The sequence below is a fragment of the Xyrauchen texanus genome, chromosome 29 (assembly GCF_025860055.1).
Source record: "Xyrauchen texanus isolate HMW12.3.18 chromosome 29, RBS_HiC_50CHRs, whole genome shotgun sequence".
Taxonomy (NCBI): domain Eukaryota; kingdom Metazoa; phylum Chordata; class Actinopteri; order Cypriniformes; family Catostomidae; genus Xyrauchen; species Xyrauchen texanus.
The window spans coordinates 27,623,927-27,646,537 of record NC_068304.1 but is presented as its reverse complement, the minus strand read 5'-3'; the positions used below and the strand labels follow the sequence as shown (position 1 = coordinate 27,646,537).

General features: G+C 37.1%; 1 protein-coding gene across 1 annotated transcript in view; it reads right to left on the bottom strand.

Moving 5' to 3' along the window:
* Positions 1-22,611, bottom strand: part of LOC127622943 (galactosylgalactosylxylosylprotein 3-beta-glucuronosyltransferase 1) — an 81,623-nt gene that overhangs the window by 3,331 nt on the left and 55,681 nt on the right. The window contains exons 2-4 of the mRNA XM_052097135.1: positions 21,041-21,158; positions 17,719-17,861; positions 11,895-12,403 (exon numbers count right to left, since the gene is read on the bottom strand). Coding sequence (XP_051953095.1) covers positions 11,895-12,403; positions 17,719-17,830 — 621 coding nt within the window. The 5' untranslated portion in view covers positions 17,831-17,861; positions 21,041-21,158. The remainder of the gene's footprint in view (positions 1-11,894; positions 12,404-17,718; positions 17,862-21,040; positions 21,159-22,611) is intronic.

Genomic DNA, 22,611 nt, shown 5'->3' with positions numbered 1-22,611 from the left:
TTTGATATATATCTCGATAATTATGCATTTTCTCTAAAATGGTTCAAAAGTGTGTGTGTTTTTTTTGTATATATATATATATATATATATATATATATATATATATATATATTTAGATATTGTAGTTACCGTGAAATTGGGAGAAATATCCCTGCTTGAACTGCTATTTTTCCATTGTGATCAATGGACAGCATCTCTGCTTGGGTGTGGCAACAGGTGATCACACACGCTCTCTCTCTCTCTCTCTCTCTCTCACACACACACACACACTGTCTCTCTCACTCACACTCTCTCTCTCACTCACACACACACACACATCCATCCGTCCATCCTTGTTTATATATATATTTAGAAACAGCACAAGCCATGATACTATTTCCGAAGTGAACTTTTTTAATTACTAATGATGGCTTGGACACGTGAGGGCTTGGTTTGAACCAAATGACTAGTTCTGATCAGTCACATAAGAAAGTAGTTTCATGCACAAATGCGTTTTTATGACCGTTATCAGTTTTACCAATTTTTTTGTTAATTTACTTATTCATTGAACTGTTGTATATAAGCAATATCACACTCGTAATCGTGCTATATGGCCCTAAATCAGCACTGCTGTGATTACCTACGTATATATACACACACACACACAGGGTTGGGAGGGTTACTTTTGAAATGTATTTTACTACAGATTACAGAATAATTCTGTAAAATGTCATTTGTAATGTATTCCTTTAGATTACTCAAGATCAGAAACATATTCTAAAAAGATAAATCAAACTGATCTTTCTTCAAAATATCATCAAGAATAGGATTTTGTCCTAATATTAAAGGCTTTTTGTTTTACATCAAAAGTGCTGTTGTATTTACTTCAACTTCACAAGGAGATTTTATTTCTACACATGGTGCGCCTCAATTAAGTCAGGGCATTGATCAGGGAGTCGGCCATTTTTAAGGCTGTCTCAATTGCAAAATCATTCCAGTGCACTAAAATTTTGCTCCCTTAAAAATCCCACAATGTACTGTAAAAACCAGGGATCATCGTTACTCACTATGTTGCCTTACCGGAAACGTCCTCATGTCTTATGAAATTTTTCGTGGTTAGATGATGAGCACAAGTGTAAAACTATGAAGCCTTATTTTCTCTTTAAAAGAGATTTTGTTTGTAAAGTCTTTCATTCATAATTACCATGAAATTTAAACAATCTTTCAAATATTTAAGTTGTTAAAAGAAGGTTTAATATACACTCCTTTTTATTTTTATTTCTTTATTTATGCCATTTATGTTATAATAACAATGTACGTTTGAATATCTTCAACGAAAATGAATGATAGTGTAATTTATACAGCTATGGTGCTGATTTATTAAACCACATCTGAGCTTCAATGCACAAGCTCGTTAACCTTTTGTGGGTGATTGAGTGTTAAGTGTCCCAATGTTCAGTGGATAAACACCCTTGCCAGTGCCCAAATCTGTGTTCACAATATACTGATTCATGACATAGGGAGCTAGGGAGCTGATAGATACACAGGGACCGAAAAGGCAACGTGCATTTGACAATTTACAAATGCTCCGCATTCCTGAAATGCTGTAATCGCCTCCTTTTCTGTTATATGGTGCATTTGTAGATTCATATAATAACTTGTAGCAGTTACTAATGTTTCGAATTGTGTGAATGCTTCAACCTGCATTGCTTTAATTTCACAATGCACGTGAACTGATCTGAGAGTGCCGCCATACCCGTGCACACAGATCAGCGTGTCACCGTTTTGTTCTGTATCACACACAGACCATGTTACTGTCTTTAAATCACAGTTTTGATTAATTGTGCAGCGTGCAAGGATCGTGAAATTAGTCTACTGATGCGCTCTTTATGAAACTTAATGGCCAAATAAAAGCACATTAAAATCATTGTGATATTCACAATATGATCAGAAAAACATTACATCGTCAGAAAAATTATCTCATTTATATCACCCAGCTCTATCTAAAAGTGAAAGATTTTGAGTAAAAATGGACTTGAATATTGTTCTGTTTCTCACTCCCACCCATTACAGTATATTTCTTCTGAAGATATGGCTTTGAACACTGGAGTCATATGGATTACTTTTATGTTTCCTTTATGTGATTTTTGGAGCTACAAATGTCTGATACCATTCACTTGCATTTTACACTCTTACAGTCGAGATATTGTTCTGCTGAAGAAAGAAAGTCTTGCACATCTGGGATGCCATCAGGGTGAGTAAATAATAATAATAGAATTTTCATTTTTGGGTGAAAAAAAAAAGATATAAATGAATAAAGATTTAAATGTAAATTTTAAAAATAGAAATTAATTTTTAAAAAGCAGTTTACTGGGGACATTGAGATATTAAGGCATGACCTTCGGTAAAGTTGCTTTAAACCATACAAATAAATAAAAATGACTTGACATTTCATTGTCCCTCCCACATTAAAATGTATTTTAAATAAAATTTATTTTAATGTAATGTTTTTTTTTTTATGTGTAATCATGTGTTACATGTATTTTATTATTGTGTATTTGAAATGTATTTTAATGTTTACTTAATGTATTAAGTAAGATTTAAATGTAAACATATGACTCTGTCAGGGGTGTAAAAAGTACTCAAATTATACTTAAGTGAAAGTATGGATACTGAGTGAAAGTTTCATACTTGAAAAATCATACTTGAGTGTAAGTAAAAAAGTATTCACATTAAATTGTACTTAAGTATTAAAAAAAGTTTATATTTTTTTCCCAGCTAGTTTGGAAAGACGCCTTTTTACTGTCTCTGTTGACTGTCATATTTCTCCCACAGTGGCATTCGCAAACTGGTCTAAGAATCATGTGACAATTACTAGATTTTGCGAAATAATTTTGATGTGGCCTGTTGTTTGTAACACAGCAATTTCGTGGTGGAATGCACACTAGAGGTGCTAAAACAACAATGATTATTATCCCCTTTCACTCAAATCACGAGTAAACCGGCAGATTATCAGTTCATAAACACTTTTTGCTCTGTGCCTCACACAGTGATATCTTTTGACATATAAACAATTTTACTATAGTGCGTGACTAATTTTAATGTTTGCATTACATAACCAACTACATTTACAAGCTTGTTTAAGAGTGATCAAATTGCATGGAAGCTCAACTGATAGAGTGTTGCATATGCAATGCAAAGGACTGGGGAACGAGTCCTGAAGAGAATACGAGTCTACACGTGAGTCCAAAGTGTCATAGAAGCACCACAAAATTACGTGGTTGCTTCAGAAATTGTGTTTTCCATCTAACACTTGCTTTTTCTGACACTATCGGTTAAGTTTAGGTTTAATGTTAAGGGTAGGGAGGATGGTTTTGTTGATTTAAATCTCAATAAAACATTAACCTGAAAAACCTCATCTGTTCATGAGAACCTTTCACTCGCATTCAGAGCCACACAGTGTGCATTTCACATCGGAACTGCACTGAGATGTGTATTGAACCACATAAAATTGGTCACAGTCAACTCACAAATTGTGATGTCAGAGCACCCATCCCCTTAAGACATAGAGAAAGATAAAAACAAATAATAATAAGAAAAAGCCTGAAGAAATTTTGTAATGTTGTTGGTTTGTTAATTGTATTCTGAGGTTTGCTATCAAACCTTGCTGTTGAGCAGATGGATGAATTCAATAAAATTCCTATTTTAATATTTCGATTGAATATTTACTCTGATTCCATTATATTTATTATCATTATTATTATCAATATCATTGCTGGTTTTACAGTTATTATTAGAATTGATAGTTACCTAACAACAACAAGAATAATAATTCAGCAAATAAATAAAAATTCATAGATATGATTTAAATATGAAGGCAAGTGTAGACATAAATTACATGTACATTAAAACATTTTGTTAATATATATATACAGTGAGGAAAATAAGTATTTGAACACCCTGCTATTTTGCAAGTTCTCCCACTTAGAAATCATGGAGGGGTCTGAAATTGTCATCGTAGGTGCATGTCCACTGTGAGAGACATAATCTAAAAAAAAAATCCAGAAATCACAATGTATGATTTTTTAACTATTTATTTGTACGATACAGCTGCAAATAAGTATTTGAACACCTCAGAAATTCAATGTTAATATTTGGTACAGTAGCCTTTGTTTGCAATTACAGAGGTCAAACGTTTCCTGTAGTTTTTCACCAGGTTTGCACACACTGCAGGAGGGATTTTGGCCCACTCCTCCACACAGATCTTCTCTAGATCAGTCAGGTTTCTGGGCTGTCGCTGAGAAACACGGAGTTTGAGCTCCCTCCAAAGATTCTCTATTGGGTATAGGTCTGGAGACTGGCTAGGCCACGCCAGAACCTTGATATGCTTCTTACAGAGCCACTCCTTGGTTATCCTGGCTGTGTGCTTCGGGTCATTGTCATGTTGGAAGACCCAGCCTCGACCCATCTTCAATGCTCTAACTGAGGGAAGGAGGTTGTTCCCCAAAATCTCGCAATACATGGCCCCGGTCATCCTCTCCTTAATACAGTGCAGTCGCCCTGTCCCATGTGCAGAAAAACACCCCCAAAGCATGATGCTACCACCCCCATACTTCACAGTAGGGATGGTGTTCTTGGGATGGTACTCATCATTCTTCTTCCTCCAAACACGGTTAGTGGAATTATGACCAAAAAGTTCTATTTTGGTCTCATCTGACCACATGACTTTCTCCCATGACTCCTCTGGATCATCCAAATGGTCATTGGCAAACTTAAGACGGGCCTTGACATGTGCTGGTTTAAGCAGGGGAACCTTCCGTGCCATGCATGATTTCAAACCATGACGTCTTAGTGTATTACCAACAGTAACCTTGGAAGCGGTGGTCCCAGCTCTTTTCAGGTCATTGACCAGCTCCTCCCGTGTAGTTCTGGGCTGATTTCTCACCTTTCTTAGGATCATTGAGACCACCACGAGGTGAGATCTTGCATGGAGCCCCAGTCCGAGGGAGATTGACAGTCATGTTTAGCTTCTTCCATTTTCTAATGATTGCTCCAACAGTGGACCTTTTTCACCAAGCTGCTTGGCAATTTCCCCGTAGCCCTTTCCAGCCTTGTGGAGGTGTACAATTTTGTCTCTAGTGTCTTTGGACAGCTCTTTGGTCTTGGTCATGTTAGTAGTTGGATTCTTACTGATTGTATGGGGTGGACAGGTGTCTTTATGCACCTAATGACCTCAAATAGGTGCATCTAATTTAGGATAATAAATGGAGTGGAGGTGGACATTTTAAAGGCAGACTAACAGGTCTTTGAGGGTCAGAATTCTAGCTGATAGACAAGTGTTCAAATACTTATTTGCAGCTGTATCATACAAATAAATAGTTAAAAATCATACATTGTGATTTCTGGATTTTTTTTTTAGATTATGTCTCTCACAGTGGACATGCACCTCACGATGACAATTTTAGACCCCTCCATGTTTTCTAAGTGGGAGAACTTGCAAAATAGCAGGGTGTTCAAATACTTATTTTCCTCACTGTATATATATATATATATATATATATATATATATATATATATATAATTGAATGAAAATTTTTGACCTCATAACTGTCTAATATGTAGAATTATCAGGCATTTAGAATAAAGTTTAATACAAAAACCCTCAGTTTCTCACTTCGTGCTCATAATTTTGTAAGGCAGGGTGCCAATGTGTTTGCATTCAAAGGCAAAGAGCAAATGTATGATCTTTGAGAAAATCAACAAACTAACTTTCTCGCAATTAGCAACTCTTCCTGAGGCACCACACCCCACTGAGCAAAGATTGCAAATTCACACCTCATTGTTGCCCTTCCACATCTGTCCCATTCTCTCCTCTCTCCCCTCACCCATTCCTCTTCAGCTCAGAATCACCTAAGATCTGTATGTAACAAAAGTCTATATCTGATGTATACAAATAATGTAACTAGTGTAACATGTTTGGAACAATTTAAAATGTCTCAGTGCGTCTGGTATAGTGCTCTTATTCCCAGGTTTGTAAACTTAATGACAACAAAGTTATAAGGTCTTTGCCAAATGCTTTATAATTCTGGAGGTCTGTCCCCATCCCTGCTTGTATGTTAATAAGGTATGTCCCCAGGACTTCCAAACCTAACCACTCCCAAAATCCCCTTTGTCCATGGTTTGGGTATTGAAGGAGGTGTGACACATTGCTCGGGGTTCTCTGTAGTCAGAGGAGCCCACACAGTTTACTGTGTGTAATTTATATCAGGTGATTGCAATTCGATAAAATGTCTAACTTATCACTGTCTAATTGGAATTGATGAATTGATTGTTACCTGGTCAATAAATTGTCAACATTTGATTTGATTCTGACTGACTCTGACATTGTGTTTCCCAAACAGATTAAACGATTCGTATGTTACCGCAAGTCTGCGTCAGATTAGTGACGACTAATATTTGGCATTGATTCAAGTGTACTTGGTTTGCAAAGACAAAAAGGGAATTTCCGTTTAGAACAGCAAATGCTGCTTGACCAATCTAAATTCGGGTGTGTCTTACCTCTATTTTAATTTGATGTTTCTCCAGATAAGTGTACGTGGGAAACCACGCATGGCCAATCCAAAGCTATTACAAGAGAAGTTATGTTGGTCAACTTACATCTGTTATAGTGGCCGTGACCTCTGCTGTAGAAAACGTTAAGTTACATTCAAGTGTATGCAATTCCATGGGGCTATACTGTAGTATCTTTGATTGTGTATACGTGAACGTGACCGATCTCAGGTATACAGCAATTACCTCTGTTTGATGATCCAATACTGGCCGCTTGTGATCGTGAGACCCGCGGTGTAGAGAAAAACACGCGAGGACTTCAAAGCGACATAGTTTCTTAATCTAAACGGGTAAAATATAATTAAAGGAGTTAAAAGAATAATCAAACATTCGCTCACATTTAATGATGCTCTGATTTCATTAAAAACCTTTTTCATTTATGGAGTCAGATGAAATAACGAGGTAATACATAAGAGAAAATGTATTTCATTTAATATTGTTGTGTTGCGTAACAAGAAAGACAGTAACACGCAGAGACCTTCACCCGTATTATTGGAGACCACCATTGGACCGATAAACGGGCTTACACTTTTGAAAGAATACATCACATTCTTGGGTTAGGTGGTCACATACGGTCTAGTTGCACAAATAATTCAACCTAACCGAAGCTCTAATCAGATCCAAAATTCTGCCTCTGCAGATGGTCAGAACTCCACACAGCCGTCGTGCGACACTCTGCCATTTGTCAATCTGTAATTTGTTGGATGCAGTAAAAGGGCGGCTTCAGGCCAGTAAGATGAAAGAAAATTATCTGCAAAAATGTAGAGTACTTTTCAAGTTTAAATAAAATTGTATGGAGTAAAAAAAAAGTATTGGAAATGTAAGTAAACAAGTATTCTGTTTAAACTGCACTCAAGTAAAACAATAATAATACTTAAGTATTATCCTTAAAATAATATATTTACTTAATTATTTAACACCCCTGGACACCATTACACCACTGAAAACCCTAAGGTGACAGGGTTTATTCGCCATATTGTAACGACTCCTGTCTGTCAAGCTCAAAAAAGGACAATAAAACACCATAAAAAAGTACAATATATAGATACAACACTATAATCCAAGATTCTAAAATGATTCAATCACTTCATGCAAAACAAAATTTAAGTCATTGTGAATGCTCAAATAAAATCACATTAATACAGTAAAATGCTTAAGCCAAATTTGGCAGCCTGCTACAGTGATAACATAAAATTATAGTTTTATGTTGATTTTCTGTCCTTTTTCAAGCTTGATAGACCGGAGTTATAATGAACAAACATTCTGGCGAATAAACCCTTTGATGCCAGTTCCTGATAAAAATTCCCATAATGTGTTCCATGGAAGAAAGGATGTCCTATGGGTTAGGACTGGAGTGACATCAGGGTGAGAAAATATTAACTGAATTTTCATTTTGGGTGAACATTCCTTTCATTATCATTTTAATAGGTTTACAATGTAAGCATACAAATTAAATACACTAATACAATAATTTGACAATATGAATGTTATTATAGTCCAGACTTAAACACTCAGTTTTATACAATAAAACAGGAAACAGGCGGTCCCTGCTCCGTCTCTCTACCGATCAAGGATCATTGGCCTTAAAAGGGTTGAAGACAACTATGTTTTTTAAGGGTACTGAATGCCACAAAAATCTCACAGCCAAGCCAGTATGGCCTGCTTTTCATAGTGTGCTGTTCATAAGCACAGGTCTAATTACACCTCAGGACTGCAGATCATGTTTTGGACAGCGTGGTGACTCGGACATAGAAACAAACAGATCTTAACAACAGGATTCATCCTGAACAGGTCATGGGAGGTGATCAAAGACCAGAAGAGAGACAATGAGAGACACAAAACTAGTGAGTGAGCTAGGGAGAGAAAGATACTCCTTTAATCTTCCAGCTTCAAACACTCACTACCCTCCACCATCCAAATGCTTTGTGTGTCGTACAGTGCAAGTGGTGCCCATCTTAAAAGGAATGAATAGTGAAGGCTAAAGCTGGCCAGTGAAGCATTTGTCTTTATACACATAATGCATCACCCACCGTATCCAAGAAAAGCTTTTTACAAAGAACTACAAAAGGACTGTCAATGGAGAAGCATAGTGTTTCTTTATCTCATTTACAAACAACACTCACTCAGTTTGTAAATTAAATAAATAAATGTATTAAGACTCAGCGAAATGTCTTTACATTGATGGTTTTACTGACTGAATTGTTATAGGCTGTCCACATTGATTCAAATCCAGCTCATATAATTGAATGTGACCCTTATGGACCATATCATGCATTAAGTGAAAAGTCCTGACCAAAATGTCACCCTCAGTTTGATTACTTCCTGCGCAACTAATTGTCACATCCCTTCATTTTCACAGACTCTTAGTTTGACACTTTCGTGGACATTTATGTTGTAGTTTGTCCACACACTACAATTCCCAGTAGGCATCATCATAATCACATTCACCTGTTTCCTATCATTGTTCCCAGCTGTTCCTTGTGTTGTCATTTCCCATGTCTGTACATATTCCCCGTCTTTCATCATTCATGGTCTAGTCTCATCTATATTATCATGTACATTTGACTCATTGTTGTATTTATCCTTGTACCTATCGAGTTCCTATATATATATATATATATATATATATATATATATATATATATATATATATATATATTTATTTATTGTCTGTGATTCTTCATTAAGCTCTTCATTTGGGTTCAAACGTTATCCCTCTCCATGTTCATTCTCCATTTTTCATTAAAGAAGGAGGCACACCTTCCCTACCTCGTGGTGGAAACAAAAACAGCTGGATTGGAAAACATAACTCTTAAAAAGGAAGCATGCTCATTGCAGATTCAGGATGAAATGAATCTTTCCTAAACTAGCTGTCAAAGGGGAGGGCTGCCGAAGCCAGGCTGCCCTAGTTTAGTGTAATAAACGACTGCCTTTTGCTTCTCATCTGAGCTTCTTCAATTCAGAATTCAGTGTGAAATAAAGGAGACAAAGGGGAGAATCTAGACATGTTCAACTCACTTTTCAGAATAGTAGATTTTGAAATGATTCTGTCAAGTCATAAAGGTGATGAGAATAGTCAGAGGAAAGTACCTTACGGTCCTCAAAGGGACAGTTCACCCAAAAATGAATATTCAGCCTTATGTTGTTCATGGTGATTAAATGATGAAACAATTCTCATTTTTGGGTGAACTGTCCCTTTAAGCTCAGAACTGAGCACTATCAGCCAGTCAACAGTGATAGTGACAGTGCACAAGAAAGGCAGGAGAAGAGGGGGTAAAAATAAATAGCATCTGTAAATAAGGCTTGTCATTCTGAGTGCCTACTTAAGTGTTTTAAATACAAGCTTAATAATTAATTCACCCTGGCAGGGATTGTTGTTTTTAACAAGGCCAGATACATTTTTCATGAGATATTACCCTACAATATTTGTTATATCCAAAGATAAAAGGAATTACAGCTTCATCTGTGGTGAAGATGATGCTGTCTCATTGTGGGTCACTGATTTGAGGCTATGCACCTATGTGACTCTTAAGTTTGACAGGGAGCTAGGTTGCAGCAAACCTTTCTCAGTGCAAATGCATTTTAATACATTATGTATAAGCTATGATGCAGTTTCCCTTAGAATTCATATATTTAAAGGCAATGGAATGGCAAAATCTTTGTGCAGTGTCCATTTGGAGCATGCAATTGAAAGCAAGCATATTCATCTTTTAAAATGCACGAGCCACATGTCAACAGAAACTGACAGCTTTTGTTCAACCCTAATTATAGCCTTTCTTCCTGCTGTTGCCAGTGTTTTCAAAAGTATTTTCTTGATCATCCCTTTCGCCACTATCAATTATCTTGGTCATAACAGCTTCTCAGATTGAGGGAATCTATTATAAAGAGGGTTTCATAAGGAGAGAGCATTCTGGGTGATCTGAAGACAAAGGTAATGACAGTCCTGACATGTATTAACACCTACCTTCAGCACTACAAGATTTGAAACCACAGTCGTTGATCACATCTCATGTGATAAAGTAGCCTAATGCATTGTACTGTAAAGTGTTGCTAACGTAGGAAAGTCCATGGGTATTTGACACATTTGGTCATGGATATTTTTTCCTATACAAACTTCAAGAATTTAGACTAAAATAGTATTTTTATAATATATTACATTGTATATTTAAAAGTTTATATCTTAGGACCTCAAAAATATTTTAACAGTATGGCAAATTTCCATCATTTTAAATTAAGCAATCTTTAAATGTGCAATCAGTATTGTTTTCCTCATTAAAAAAGTTTTACTCCAAAATACATTTATTGTAATTTTGAAACAGGTTTATAAAATCATGACCACTCACATAATATGAGGACTCAAGTCATATCAGTAACCTTATAAAAGCTGTTTTATTCTACATGGGGAAGGGGCACCCTCATGGGGATTGCCATTTTGAATCACAGGTGCAGCTGAATCCTACTTGCTTAGTCAGTAACCATCTTGTTATTGGACACTTTCATCTTTGGATTAAATTAATCATGGCTGATTGTGAATAGTACATTTCTACATTGGCATCTGTATCCGAAAACTATTGATTTTGAATGATGCTGTATCCACATCACTAGGTGTCACTGTAAGTCAAAGATGACAAGGAACAATTTACTGCATGAACTTTTAAATAGTGTACATATAAAGAGCTCAGAATAAATTAGAAATATTTAATTTAAATGAACGACTATAACATTTAAAAATTAAGTAAAAAAAAAAAGTATTTTTTATTCATAGCAAAGTTAAGAATCTTTAAATAAATCTAATTTAAACCATTTGTTTAAATATTACTTTTGTCAGGAATAATTTTTTGAACTGGTCACTGGTCACAGCTTTTTACCTTAACTAATTCATTTTTATGGTCATGCTGTGTGATAAATTAATTTGTAAAAGGACTAATATTTCACATGATAATATAAGGTTATCAAATCTGCATGCATAAATATAAAAGAATTAGCAAAATGCTGTTTAAATAGTTGTAGATATAGCATAGCATGTAACACTGCAAGACATTTCAAACTTTTCAAAAGTATTTCATACCAACTACATCCATGTAATGAATGTAGAAAATGAAACACAGTATTTTATCCTGCTATAAAGGAGTTACACTTGGTAATGGATGTGAATATAATATACTAAAACAGATGGACATGCAGTAGAAATACTCAGACAAAGCTTATTATTTAATCAACGCAGAGTCCTTGGAAGTGCAGTCACTTTACAACACCCATTAATTGATGCTACTGTTCACAAATTTATGAATCCTGTCTTAACTCACCTCCTCAAAGAGCTCTAAGCTGTATGTATTATCATCATCTGCAAAGTAGACAATTCCAGACTGGCTGCTGTTGGAGTTGAAGGTCTCCCGTAACCATCTGAGAGCCAGGTTCCTCTGCATGGTTCCTCGAGGAATCCGGGGATCTCTCATGTCCCCTCGCAGTTTATAGTTCCGTGGGGTCTCCACATTGAGGTGTGTGTAGTTAAGCCCCGTCTCCCTAAGCAACCTTGTGACTAGAGGGGTTCTTCTCTGAGAGTCCTCCACGAGGATCCAGTGAAGGTTGGGCACATGGAGGAAGGTGTTGGCCAATCGTGTAAGCTCGGCCTTCTGAACTGGACGGCTATATGTCGGGGTGATGACATGGATGGTGGGCAATACATCAGACCAGGGTGGAGGTCTTGTGTACACATACTCCGTACGGACCACCTCCACTATGTCCTTGTCTTGTGAGCAGTATTCCTTTGAGTCCGTGGCTGCACCAGTTTCATGTCTGGTCTCTGTCCCAACATCTGCAGGTCATAGAAAGACAATTAAGACATTAGCACACCCCAGGGCTGCTCTTACCATGCCTGACACATGCCACAAACCTTAGAGGAGTACCTGCTAGCCATTGTCGGTGGATGGTTAGTCGTTCTGGTATGATTAAGATCTCTTTTACTAGATGGTGACAGACTGAAGAGGGTGAAAGCAGGAACCATAAGATCAAAATACTCCATAGGGGTAGATGGCACTTATTCAAACCCATAATGCCCAAGTTGACTTCTCCTTGATCTACATTTTAATCCTTAAAAGGGATAGTTGACAAAAAATAAAAAATGACATTCTGTCATCATTTACTCACTCTTATCTCATCCCAAACCCAAATGTATTTCTTCTGAGGAACACAAAAGGACATGTTAGGCAGAATGTTTGCTTCAATCACGATCCACTTTCATTGATTAGAAAAGAAAAATGCAATGAAAGTGAATTGTAAATGAGGTAAACTCTGTTCTGCCAAGCATTCCCTTTTGTGTTCCACAGAAAAAGTAACACAAGTTTGAAACAGCACGAGTTGTGTTTAAACTATGACAGAACTATCCCTTTAAATCTGCAGCTCTGGGAAAATATTTAGAGACCACTGCACATTATCGGTTTATCTGGAATTACTATTTATAGGTATGTGTTTGAGTAAAATGATTTTTTTGTTTTATATATTCTATAAACTACTGACAAGTTTTCTCTCAAATTCCAAATAAAAATACTGTCATTTAGAGCATTTATTTGCATAAAATTACAACTGGTAAAATAACAAAAAAGATGCTGTGTTTTCAGACCTCGAATAATGCAAAGAAGAGAATTACATATTCATTTTTAAACACAATAAGTTTTAACTTAGGAAGAGTTCAGAATTCAATATTTGGAAAAAACAATTCTCAAAGTTGGGGAACATAGTAATAGCAGAAGGAAGCAAGTTTTTTCCAGGATAACCTTGTTCGTGGCTTGATTCATGTATCCTTCACAAAGATGAATCTGCCCAACTCCAGCCTTGCTTAAACACTCCCAAATCATCTCCGATCCTCCACAAAATTTCACAGTGGGTGTGAGACACTGTGGCTTGTAGGCCTCTCTAGGTCTCCTTCTAACCATTAGATGACCAGGTGTTGGGCAAAGCTGAAAACTGGACTCATCAGGGAAGATGACCTTGCTCTAGTCCTCTATGGTCCAATCCTTATGGCCTTTTGTAAACCTCAGCTTGGCTCTTCTTTGCTTCTCATTAATGAAGGGCTTTTTTCTAGCTTTACACAACTTCAGCTCTGCCCCTTTTCTTTTTTAGGTCCCTTAAAGTCATCCTACGGTTGTTGAGTGACGTTCGAAAGAGTTGGCGGTCATCCCGGTCAGTGGAGAGTCGTCACTGCCGGTCAGTAGCTTTGTTGTCCCCAATGTCTGCAACATGACCTTGTTCTTATGAACCACCATCTTTGAAATTTTAAAGATGGAAGCAACCTGATGCTCACTGTATCCCTCTGTCAGTAAAGCCATGAACCCCTCTTTTCCTCACTGAAACTTTTTTGTATGATCAATAGATTTTTTTTATAAAATTACTTTTGAGGTACTACTAGCACTGTTTTTATTATCCAGCTGGTCCTATTGCAAGAGGACAGTGATGACCACAGCAGTGTTTTTTTTTTTAATACTTTTCCTTGTTAAATAAAATTAGGTTCAACTGATCACCTAATCAGTACCTCGTTAAGTAGAATTAGGTGTGCTTGTGCTGGAATTCAACAGACACTGGAATGGAATGGCTGCCATACTGAGATGCTGATTTAAGAAATATTTGGAGTGGTCTTTAAGTCCATGTCTGATAGTTTTGAGGCCATCTACATGCTAGTGTATTTCTAAAACTTCACAAAATTAATATTTAGCAGATGTCTAAAAACTTTTATATATATATAAAAAATAATAATAATATATATATATATATATATATATATATATATATATATATATATATATATATATATATATATATATATAAAAAGTGAAGACAATTTTAAGAATCTTACACTTAGAGGTATGTCCACATTTTTGTCCAATTAAAGGGTGAACTATACTTTGGGTGAACTATCCATTTAAATGCTTTCAAGAATGAGCATGTCTACTCCCTCTAATACAGTGTTTCCCAACCACCGTGTCGTGGCACACTAGTGTGCCGTAAAAGATGTTCAGGTGTGTCTTGGAAAATGATCAGATTGCACAAAATAAATCAGGGCTCCAGACTGCGACTAAATATTTTCCTAGCAGTGTGATTAAACTTTGCAAGAGGTAGCACTAGTGTGACTACATAGTTGGCCAACTATCTGACTGTGTGCTGTTGCTTTTTGTTGCGTATGAGAATGATCAAATGGCAAACGTTCCAAACGTTTTTTTCCACTCAACACCAGGTCGACCAACTCCGGTACTGATGCGAACATCTGTAGAATTTGGTGGCACCAGTGCTACTGCTCTTAAATGTTAGTCTGGAGCGCAGTAAATAAATACATAAATAAAAAAATATTATTTGCTGTGGCATTGCAAGAATTAATTTGCAAGAACAAATCTACAAATTAGAAAAGAAGCAAATTTGTTGTTTTTTCATTACCCAATTAGCGCTCTTGCCACCTGTGACCTCATTATACAGCATACCTACTGTTCGTGACAATGGTTATGTGGGAAAGTGGGATAGAGGAGTTTTTGTTCATAAATAGTGTGCCATGACAGAAAAAAGGTTGGGAAACACTGCTCTAACACTACCTCTCATTGACTTGCAATAATACCAGTAAATAGCAAACCAATGTGCTTGTCAAACCATTTCATGGAGTCTTTAATAAAGCATACAAGATAGCTTTTGCTAGGAATGTTTATGGAGTATTAGCAAATATCTTTTTTCAGAATATTTGCACTTGTCACAAAATGATGGTGATCGCACTGATACTGTAGCTAATATAGGACAGAAATGATGGTGGCATCTCACATTTCAGATTTTTATCACTGTTCAATTAGTTCCCTGCTCTCACTTTAGACATTTTAGCACCACGTAGATTAGCATTCTCTATTAACAGTCCAGATGTTCTCTTCCTCCTAGGCATCATACAGACCCATGATAATCGCTTCTTGATAGGTTCTATGAATATACATATCTAAATCTCCAATAACTGATGGTATTCATGTGCAGTTTTGGGGAGTATTGAAATACATGTAAAGGGATAACGTATTTAAAATACAAAATATATGTATTACTGTATTTCACTACAGTTACAATTTAAATAATTGGTAATTAGAATACAGTTACATTTAAAAAGTGTTTTGATTACTGAAGAGATAATTTTCATTTTATTGTCATTTGTTTCATTTAATATTTAGTCCTTTCAGATGAATTTTTTTTTTTACATATAAATCATGCGATCCAAAGTGCATTTGAACAGCGGTGAAACACTTTCTTATGATTGTTACATTCATACGAGCAGACAGAGAAGTAAGTTTGAAGTAAGTTTGAAGCAGAAGAAATAGAAATAAACCTTGTGTAAAATGCTATTTCTAGCCATTTTACATGCAAGATACCAGGCAAGATAAATGTTTTTTATCAAGAAAATTCACATTGGATCACAATTTCTTTTTTCTAAAATATCCATATATTAGAAGAAAAAATCCTATTCTTGATAATAATTTTTTGATTGCTTTGTTGTAAAAATATCTAAAAATCATTAAAACAAGATACATTTGATTGATCTTGTTTTAGAAACAACACCGCATAAGATATTTAAGTTTTTCTGAGAATGTATTTTTAACATGTGTATTTTGTCTTACTGTACTGTTTTTATAGTCAAAACAAGTGAAAAAATCTACCAGTGCTGAAGTAATCCAAAGTCTTTAGAATAATCTAACACGTTTCAAATTACATTTTAAAGCATGTATTCTGTAATCTGTAGAGGAATACATTTCAAAAGTAACCCTCCCAACCCTGTTGATGTACAAATACATGGGTCATCAAGTGTTGGTTGTGTTACTCCATGTAGGAGGAGCTCGAGATGGCCAGAGAGTGATGGATCGTTGTGAAGTATTACTTTGTAGGCTTTGCCCCCATAAGCCCTTAAATAACAATATATGTGTACAGCTTGTCATGTGTGTGAATCATTACTTACATAAGTGTTTCAATGTGGGTGCTAAAATAAACTGTGTAGATATGCTAACTGGTTATTTTTACTTAAAGCCACCAGAAATTCACCACAGTGAGGGTTTTATTGAAAAAAATCTTTTGCAGTTTATCTTTCGAATGAATGAGGACCTCTCGAAAGCTGCTGGATAATTTCATTGGAGTCATTTGAATTCTTAAAATGAGGCCCATGTACTCAGAAACTCAGCTAGCTAAGTGGAGGAAAGTAGAAGTTTTTATCTGCAGAACATACATTGTATGTATAGTGACTTTTTAAAATGGGTCACATGAAATGAAAGTGTACTATGCTGAGAGACTAATAAAAAAATATTTTTTTTGGAGAGAAAACTAATTTTAATTCGTGTTTCATGGAAAACATCTTGGTTAGCACCTCTTTAACACTGTTTAAAAGATGATTTTCAGTGAGAGGAATAATATGCAAATTTACTTGAAGCAGGACTGTATTTGTAAAAGAGAAAGGGGTTCTTATAAGGCACAGGTAAATCAATAAATCTGAGTTTATCTGAGAGTCTTCTAAGGGTGTTGCACACCCGATGAGAAGTGCCTGCCGCGTCATGTCACAGGTAGGACAAAACACAAGTATTGTACATAAAACGCAGCATTCTGTATACGCAAGCTCAAGTCTAAAGTCAACTCCAGATGAGATGTAAAATGGGTGACTTTTACCATTATACTTACCATTATTTTTTTTTAGGTGGAATAATAAATCCTTATTATTTATGTCTAAATTATTAATTATTAATATTTTGGACCCACTTTATATTAGGTGGCCTTAACTACTATGTCATTCACCATTTGCTACAATCCACTTATTATGTACATACATGTTGTTGCAATGTTATTACATTTAAAGTTCCTGCATTTTATTACATTTGTAGTTACACTGTTAACTTTACCCCTAACCCAACCCAACCGTTACCCCGAAACCAAAATCTAACCCCCAATCCTAACCCTACCCTTACTCCTAAACTAACCGAATTGTAAGATTTTTTTGAGTGATTAAACAGTTTGAAATATATATATATATATATATATATATATTTTTTATTATATATTATTTATTTATTTATTTTTTTTTTGTAATTGGCATTGACAACAGAACTTTATATCAATGTATATTAACACTGTTTGTACCCTTTCGGATGGCAAGCAGAGGTGCAATTGCACTTTGGTGCCACACAGTGATGAGGAGGGTCCATGGTAACACAATCAATACGATGGCAAGAATATCTCTTCTCTTCGGCATCTCCAGGGTTGGTGCTATGCCTGGTCATTACCTGAGAGTGGGAATTAAACAGAGACAGAAAAAGGTAGAGATTGTAAATGAGAGGATATGTGAGAGCCTGAGTGTGGCCTCTTGAGAATGAATGTAAAATGTTATCAAAAAGATCACTTTGAATTAGATTTCAGCTCCATATCATCAAGTAAAATGATAATACAATATAGGATGTTTGCCTCAGATGCCTTATTCCAAAATGAATTAAATTATTTTCCTCAAAATTCTAAAAAAATACCCCATAATGACAACGTGAAAGAACTTTGTTTGAAATCTTTGCAAATTTATTAAAAAGAAAAAAAAGAAAAAATCACATGTACATAAGTATTCACAGCCTTTGCCATGACACTCAAAATTGAGCTCATGTGCATCCTGTTTCCACTGATCATCCTTGAACTTGATTTGAGTCCACCTGTGGTAAATTCAGTTGATTGGACATGATTTGGAAAGGCACACACCTGTCTATATAAGGTCCCACAGTTAACAGTAGATGTCAGAGCACAAACCAAGCCATGAAGTCCAAGGAATTGTCTGTAGACCTCCGAGACAGGATTGTATCGAGGCACAGATAGGTCCCATTAGACCACAGATAGGTCCCATTAGCACAGTGGCCTCCATCATCCGTAAATGAAAGAAGTTTGGAACTACCAGGACTCTTCCTAGAGCTGGCCCCCTGGCCAAACGGAGAGATCGGGGGAGAAGGGCCTTAGTCAGGGAGGTGACCAAGAACCTCATGGTCACTCTGACCGAGCTCCAGTGTTTCTCTGTGGAGAGAGGAGAACCTTCCAGAAGAACAACCATCCCTGCAGCACTCCACCAATCAGGCCTGTATGGTAGAGTGGCTAGACGGAAGCCACTCCTCGGTAAAAGGCACATGACAGCCTGCACGGAGTTTGCCAAAAGGCACCTGAAGGACTCTCAGACCATGAGAAACAAAATTCTCTGGTCTGATGAAACAAAGATTGAACTCTTTAGCCTGAATGGCAAATGTCATGTCTGGAGGAAACCAGGCACCGCTCATCATCTGGCCAATACCATCCCTACAGTGAAGCATGGTGGTGGCAGCATCATGCTGTGGGGATGTTTTCCAGCAGCAGGAACTGGGAGACTAGTCAGGATCGAGGGAAAGATGAATGCAGCAATGTACAGAGACATCCTTGATGAAAACTTGCTCCAGAGAGCTCTGGACCTCAGACTGGGGTGAAGGTCCATCTTCCAACAGGACAACGACCCTAAGCACACAGCCAAGATAACAAAGGAGTGGCTACGGGACAACTCTGTGAATGTTCTTGAGTGGCCCAGCCAGAGCCCAACTTTAACATCTCTGGGGAGATCTGAAAATGGCTGTGCTGATTTGCAAGAGGTAGCACTAGTGTGACTACCTCTTGAGTAGCCTGGTACGCTCCCCATCCAACCTGATGGAGCTTGAGAGGTCCTGCAAAGAAGAATGGGAGAAACCGCCCAAAAATAGGTGTGCCAAGGTTGTAGCATCATACACAAAAAGGCTGTAATTGATGCCAAAGGTGCTTCAACAAATTATTGAGCAAAGGCTGTGAATACTTAGGTACATGTGATTTTTTACATTTTTTATTTTTAATAAATTTGCTTTCACGTTGTCATTATGGGGTATTGCTTGTAGAATTTTGAGGAAAATAATGAATTTAATCAATTTTGGAATAAGGCTGTAACATAACAAAATGTAGAAAAAGTGAAGTGCTGTGAATACTTTCCGGATGCACTGTATAATGCACTACAAAATAAAATAATAAAATAAAATGATAAATAAATAAATTAATTAATTCTATCAGTATTCTGTATTTAGGCTGTATTTATGTCTTGTTTTCTAGGAAAAATATATGAACATTCTTTTCAATCAGTATATTTTCTCTTGTTTCCCTCCAAAAATCTAAACATGCTTCAAGCAGGATACATTTTATTAGGTTAGGTAACTGTGTCTTTTAAGTTTCTCATTAAACTATTATTTATATTGTGAAGCCGGTTCTCGCCTCCTCCTTGCCCATCTAAATCCCTTGACACTGGTGCCGAAACCCGGGAAGGAGGAGGGATGCCCGTCGCGGAGTCCTCGACACTGCCGGCCACCCAGGGGAGTAGACTGGATGCGGTAAACAGCCGCCGTCCGCGAGGCGAGTGGGGACTGGTCTCCCCGACCGCCTGGAGAGATGGAGCCCCTGCCAGGGGCGGAGGAGAACCCTGCCATCCCCCAGAAATGCGGAGGGGTCGAAAGAAGAACGCCGTCCACAAGGGGAGGAGGGAAGTGACTCCCCGACCACCTAGAGCGGTAGGGCCGCTGCCAGGGGCGGAGGAGTGTCCCCACGAGTCGCCGGGAACGCAGAGGGGCGTTCTGTCCGCCGGTGGTTGTGGGTCTGACTCTGGTCCGCCCGGGGAGGAGTGGCTGTCGTCGCCTGAGAGGGTGGAGGAGTTATCTAAACCCCTTTACAGTAACTTTTTTTTATTTACTTGAGAATCAAATTATGCAAGATGAAAATTAGAGTTGAGAATTAATTTATTAAGAATAAGTTAACTTTTCTTATCTCACTGGCAAAAAGTTTTCAGTTGTTTTAATCAAAAAACACACTCAGTTGTGTTAAATTTATGCTTAAAACAAGAAGAAATTATCTACCAATAGGGTAAGAGAAATAAAAGTAAACTTTATGTATTTATTTTCATTATTTATTAAATATATTTTATGCATTTTTAAATCTCAAGTAAATGTACCTTATTGTAACAACGTTTCAATAGATTTTTGCAATGTAGACATAAAAACAAAAGGGGGGAGCACAAATAAAAAAATGTAAAAATCTTGAATGCACATGCAGCACTCTTTATGGTAAATGATGTGCACTTATATAGCGCTTTTTTTAACCTTCGAGGTTACCAAAGCACTTTACACTGTATCCCAATCACCCATTCACACACACACTCATACACCAATGACGGCAGAGCTGCCATGCAAGGCGCTAGCCTGCCATTGGGAGCAACTTGGGGTTCAGTGTCTTGCCCAAGGACACTTCGGCATGTGGAGTCGTGTGGGCCGGGAATCGAACCGCCAACCCTGTGATTAGCATCCGACCCGCTCCACCACCTGAGCCACAGCCGCCCCTTTATGTGTGTTATAGATGAAACGGTGTGTGAGTTTGTGCGCACATATGATCCGCTCACCCTTGGTCACACACGGCAGATGGTCACAAGTGTAAGATCCAGCTGTGATGGCCACATGCTGGAGGTCATCCACCGCACTGCTGGCTCCCAGAGCATCCCATGCTGTACTCCAAACTACCTAAAACATACAGTACCAAAACAGAATTTAAAAACCTAACAAAAGACCTACAAGCCATTCCGAATACACAAAAAGTGCTGTTTTACCAATTCACCCTTTTACAGATGTCATCTTTGATTCATAAACTGATTCTCTCACTTCATCTCAGTTTTTGCACAAAAAAGTTAATAAATAAAAAACCACAAGGTTTAGTTTATAAAACAGTAACTTTGTTGTTCTTCTTCCTCCTCCTATTCAACTATCACAGTGACACATGTTCCTTGGCAACAGATCACAATATTAATACTGTACCTGGTAAAGCAATTCAGAGATGATAAATGAATCATTTTGCATTTATTTCCTCTCACTCTCCCTTAATCTCAGTGGTAATATTTGCTATACAAGAACAGATTAATTAGCTGTCAGCAGCTCTCTGTGCCAAACCTCGTCCTAAGAGAATAATAATTCTGTTATTAAACTATTATCATTGAAACTCATCCAGTATCCACACACACATATGAAAACTGTTATGATGATGCTGTGCCTTGAACCAAGCCTGTCTATGTGTGTAGGCTGTATCACAAATGCTGTTTGACTGCAGTAGCGACTGTATTTTTAGCTTCTCTGAAGGCAGATAAGTTGAAGAAGAGAACAATAGAGAGAAAGAAAGAGAGAGTTCCAATAGCAGTTGGCAGCAAAAAATTTCAGCTCCAGCTGTAACTAAAATTTTTGCCAGAGAATGACTCAAACACTTAAATGATTAGAAACTAAACTAAGAACAAAAGAGGTAGAAGATTTTTAAGGTAAGACCTCTATGAAACGTAAAGATAAAAAATAAAAATAAAAATTACATATGTTCAATACATCAAGCTAACTGCTAGCCAAGTTAACATTCCATGGTAGTTAGCACTGCTGATAGCACTGTTAGTACTAAGGCAGTAGCATCTTTCAAAAATGAAGAGGAGCTGGAGATAATGTATCCAGAAGAAGTTTTATCAATCAAAGATAAGAAGAAGATGAAAGAGATTATCCTGAGAGAGAACCCAGTGATGCTGCTGTCTGACTACAGTGGAACAGAGCCCAACAGAGTTCGGTGTAACCTGCTTTCTTCACTGATCAACCATCTGCCTGGATGTAATAGGAATGGTCAGTGTGGGAATGAGGAAGCATGGTTAAGGTATCTTCATTCTCTTTTAGATATAAGAAATAATATTCCCTTCTGTCAGTTACTCAACGTTGTGTCGAATTAAGTGACAAAAGGGGTCTTCCTGGGACGCCAAATGTACCTCCTGGCCAATGTCAAGTTGGCAGACAGAATTTGCATGCCCCGCCACGGACATACGGGTATAAAGGGAAACGGGGCAGCGAGTGCCAGTCAGAATTTTTCTTCTGAGCTGAATGGTTGTGCAACAGCAAAGCTGAGTTCACCACTGTTTCACTCACCTCTGTTGACAAGAAGCACTGCTGCTGGATC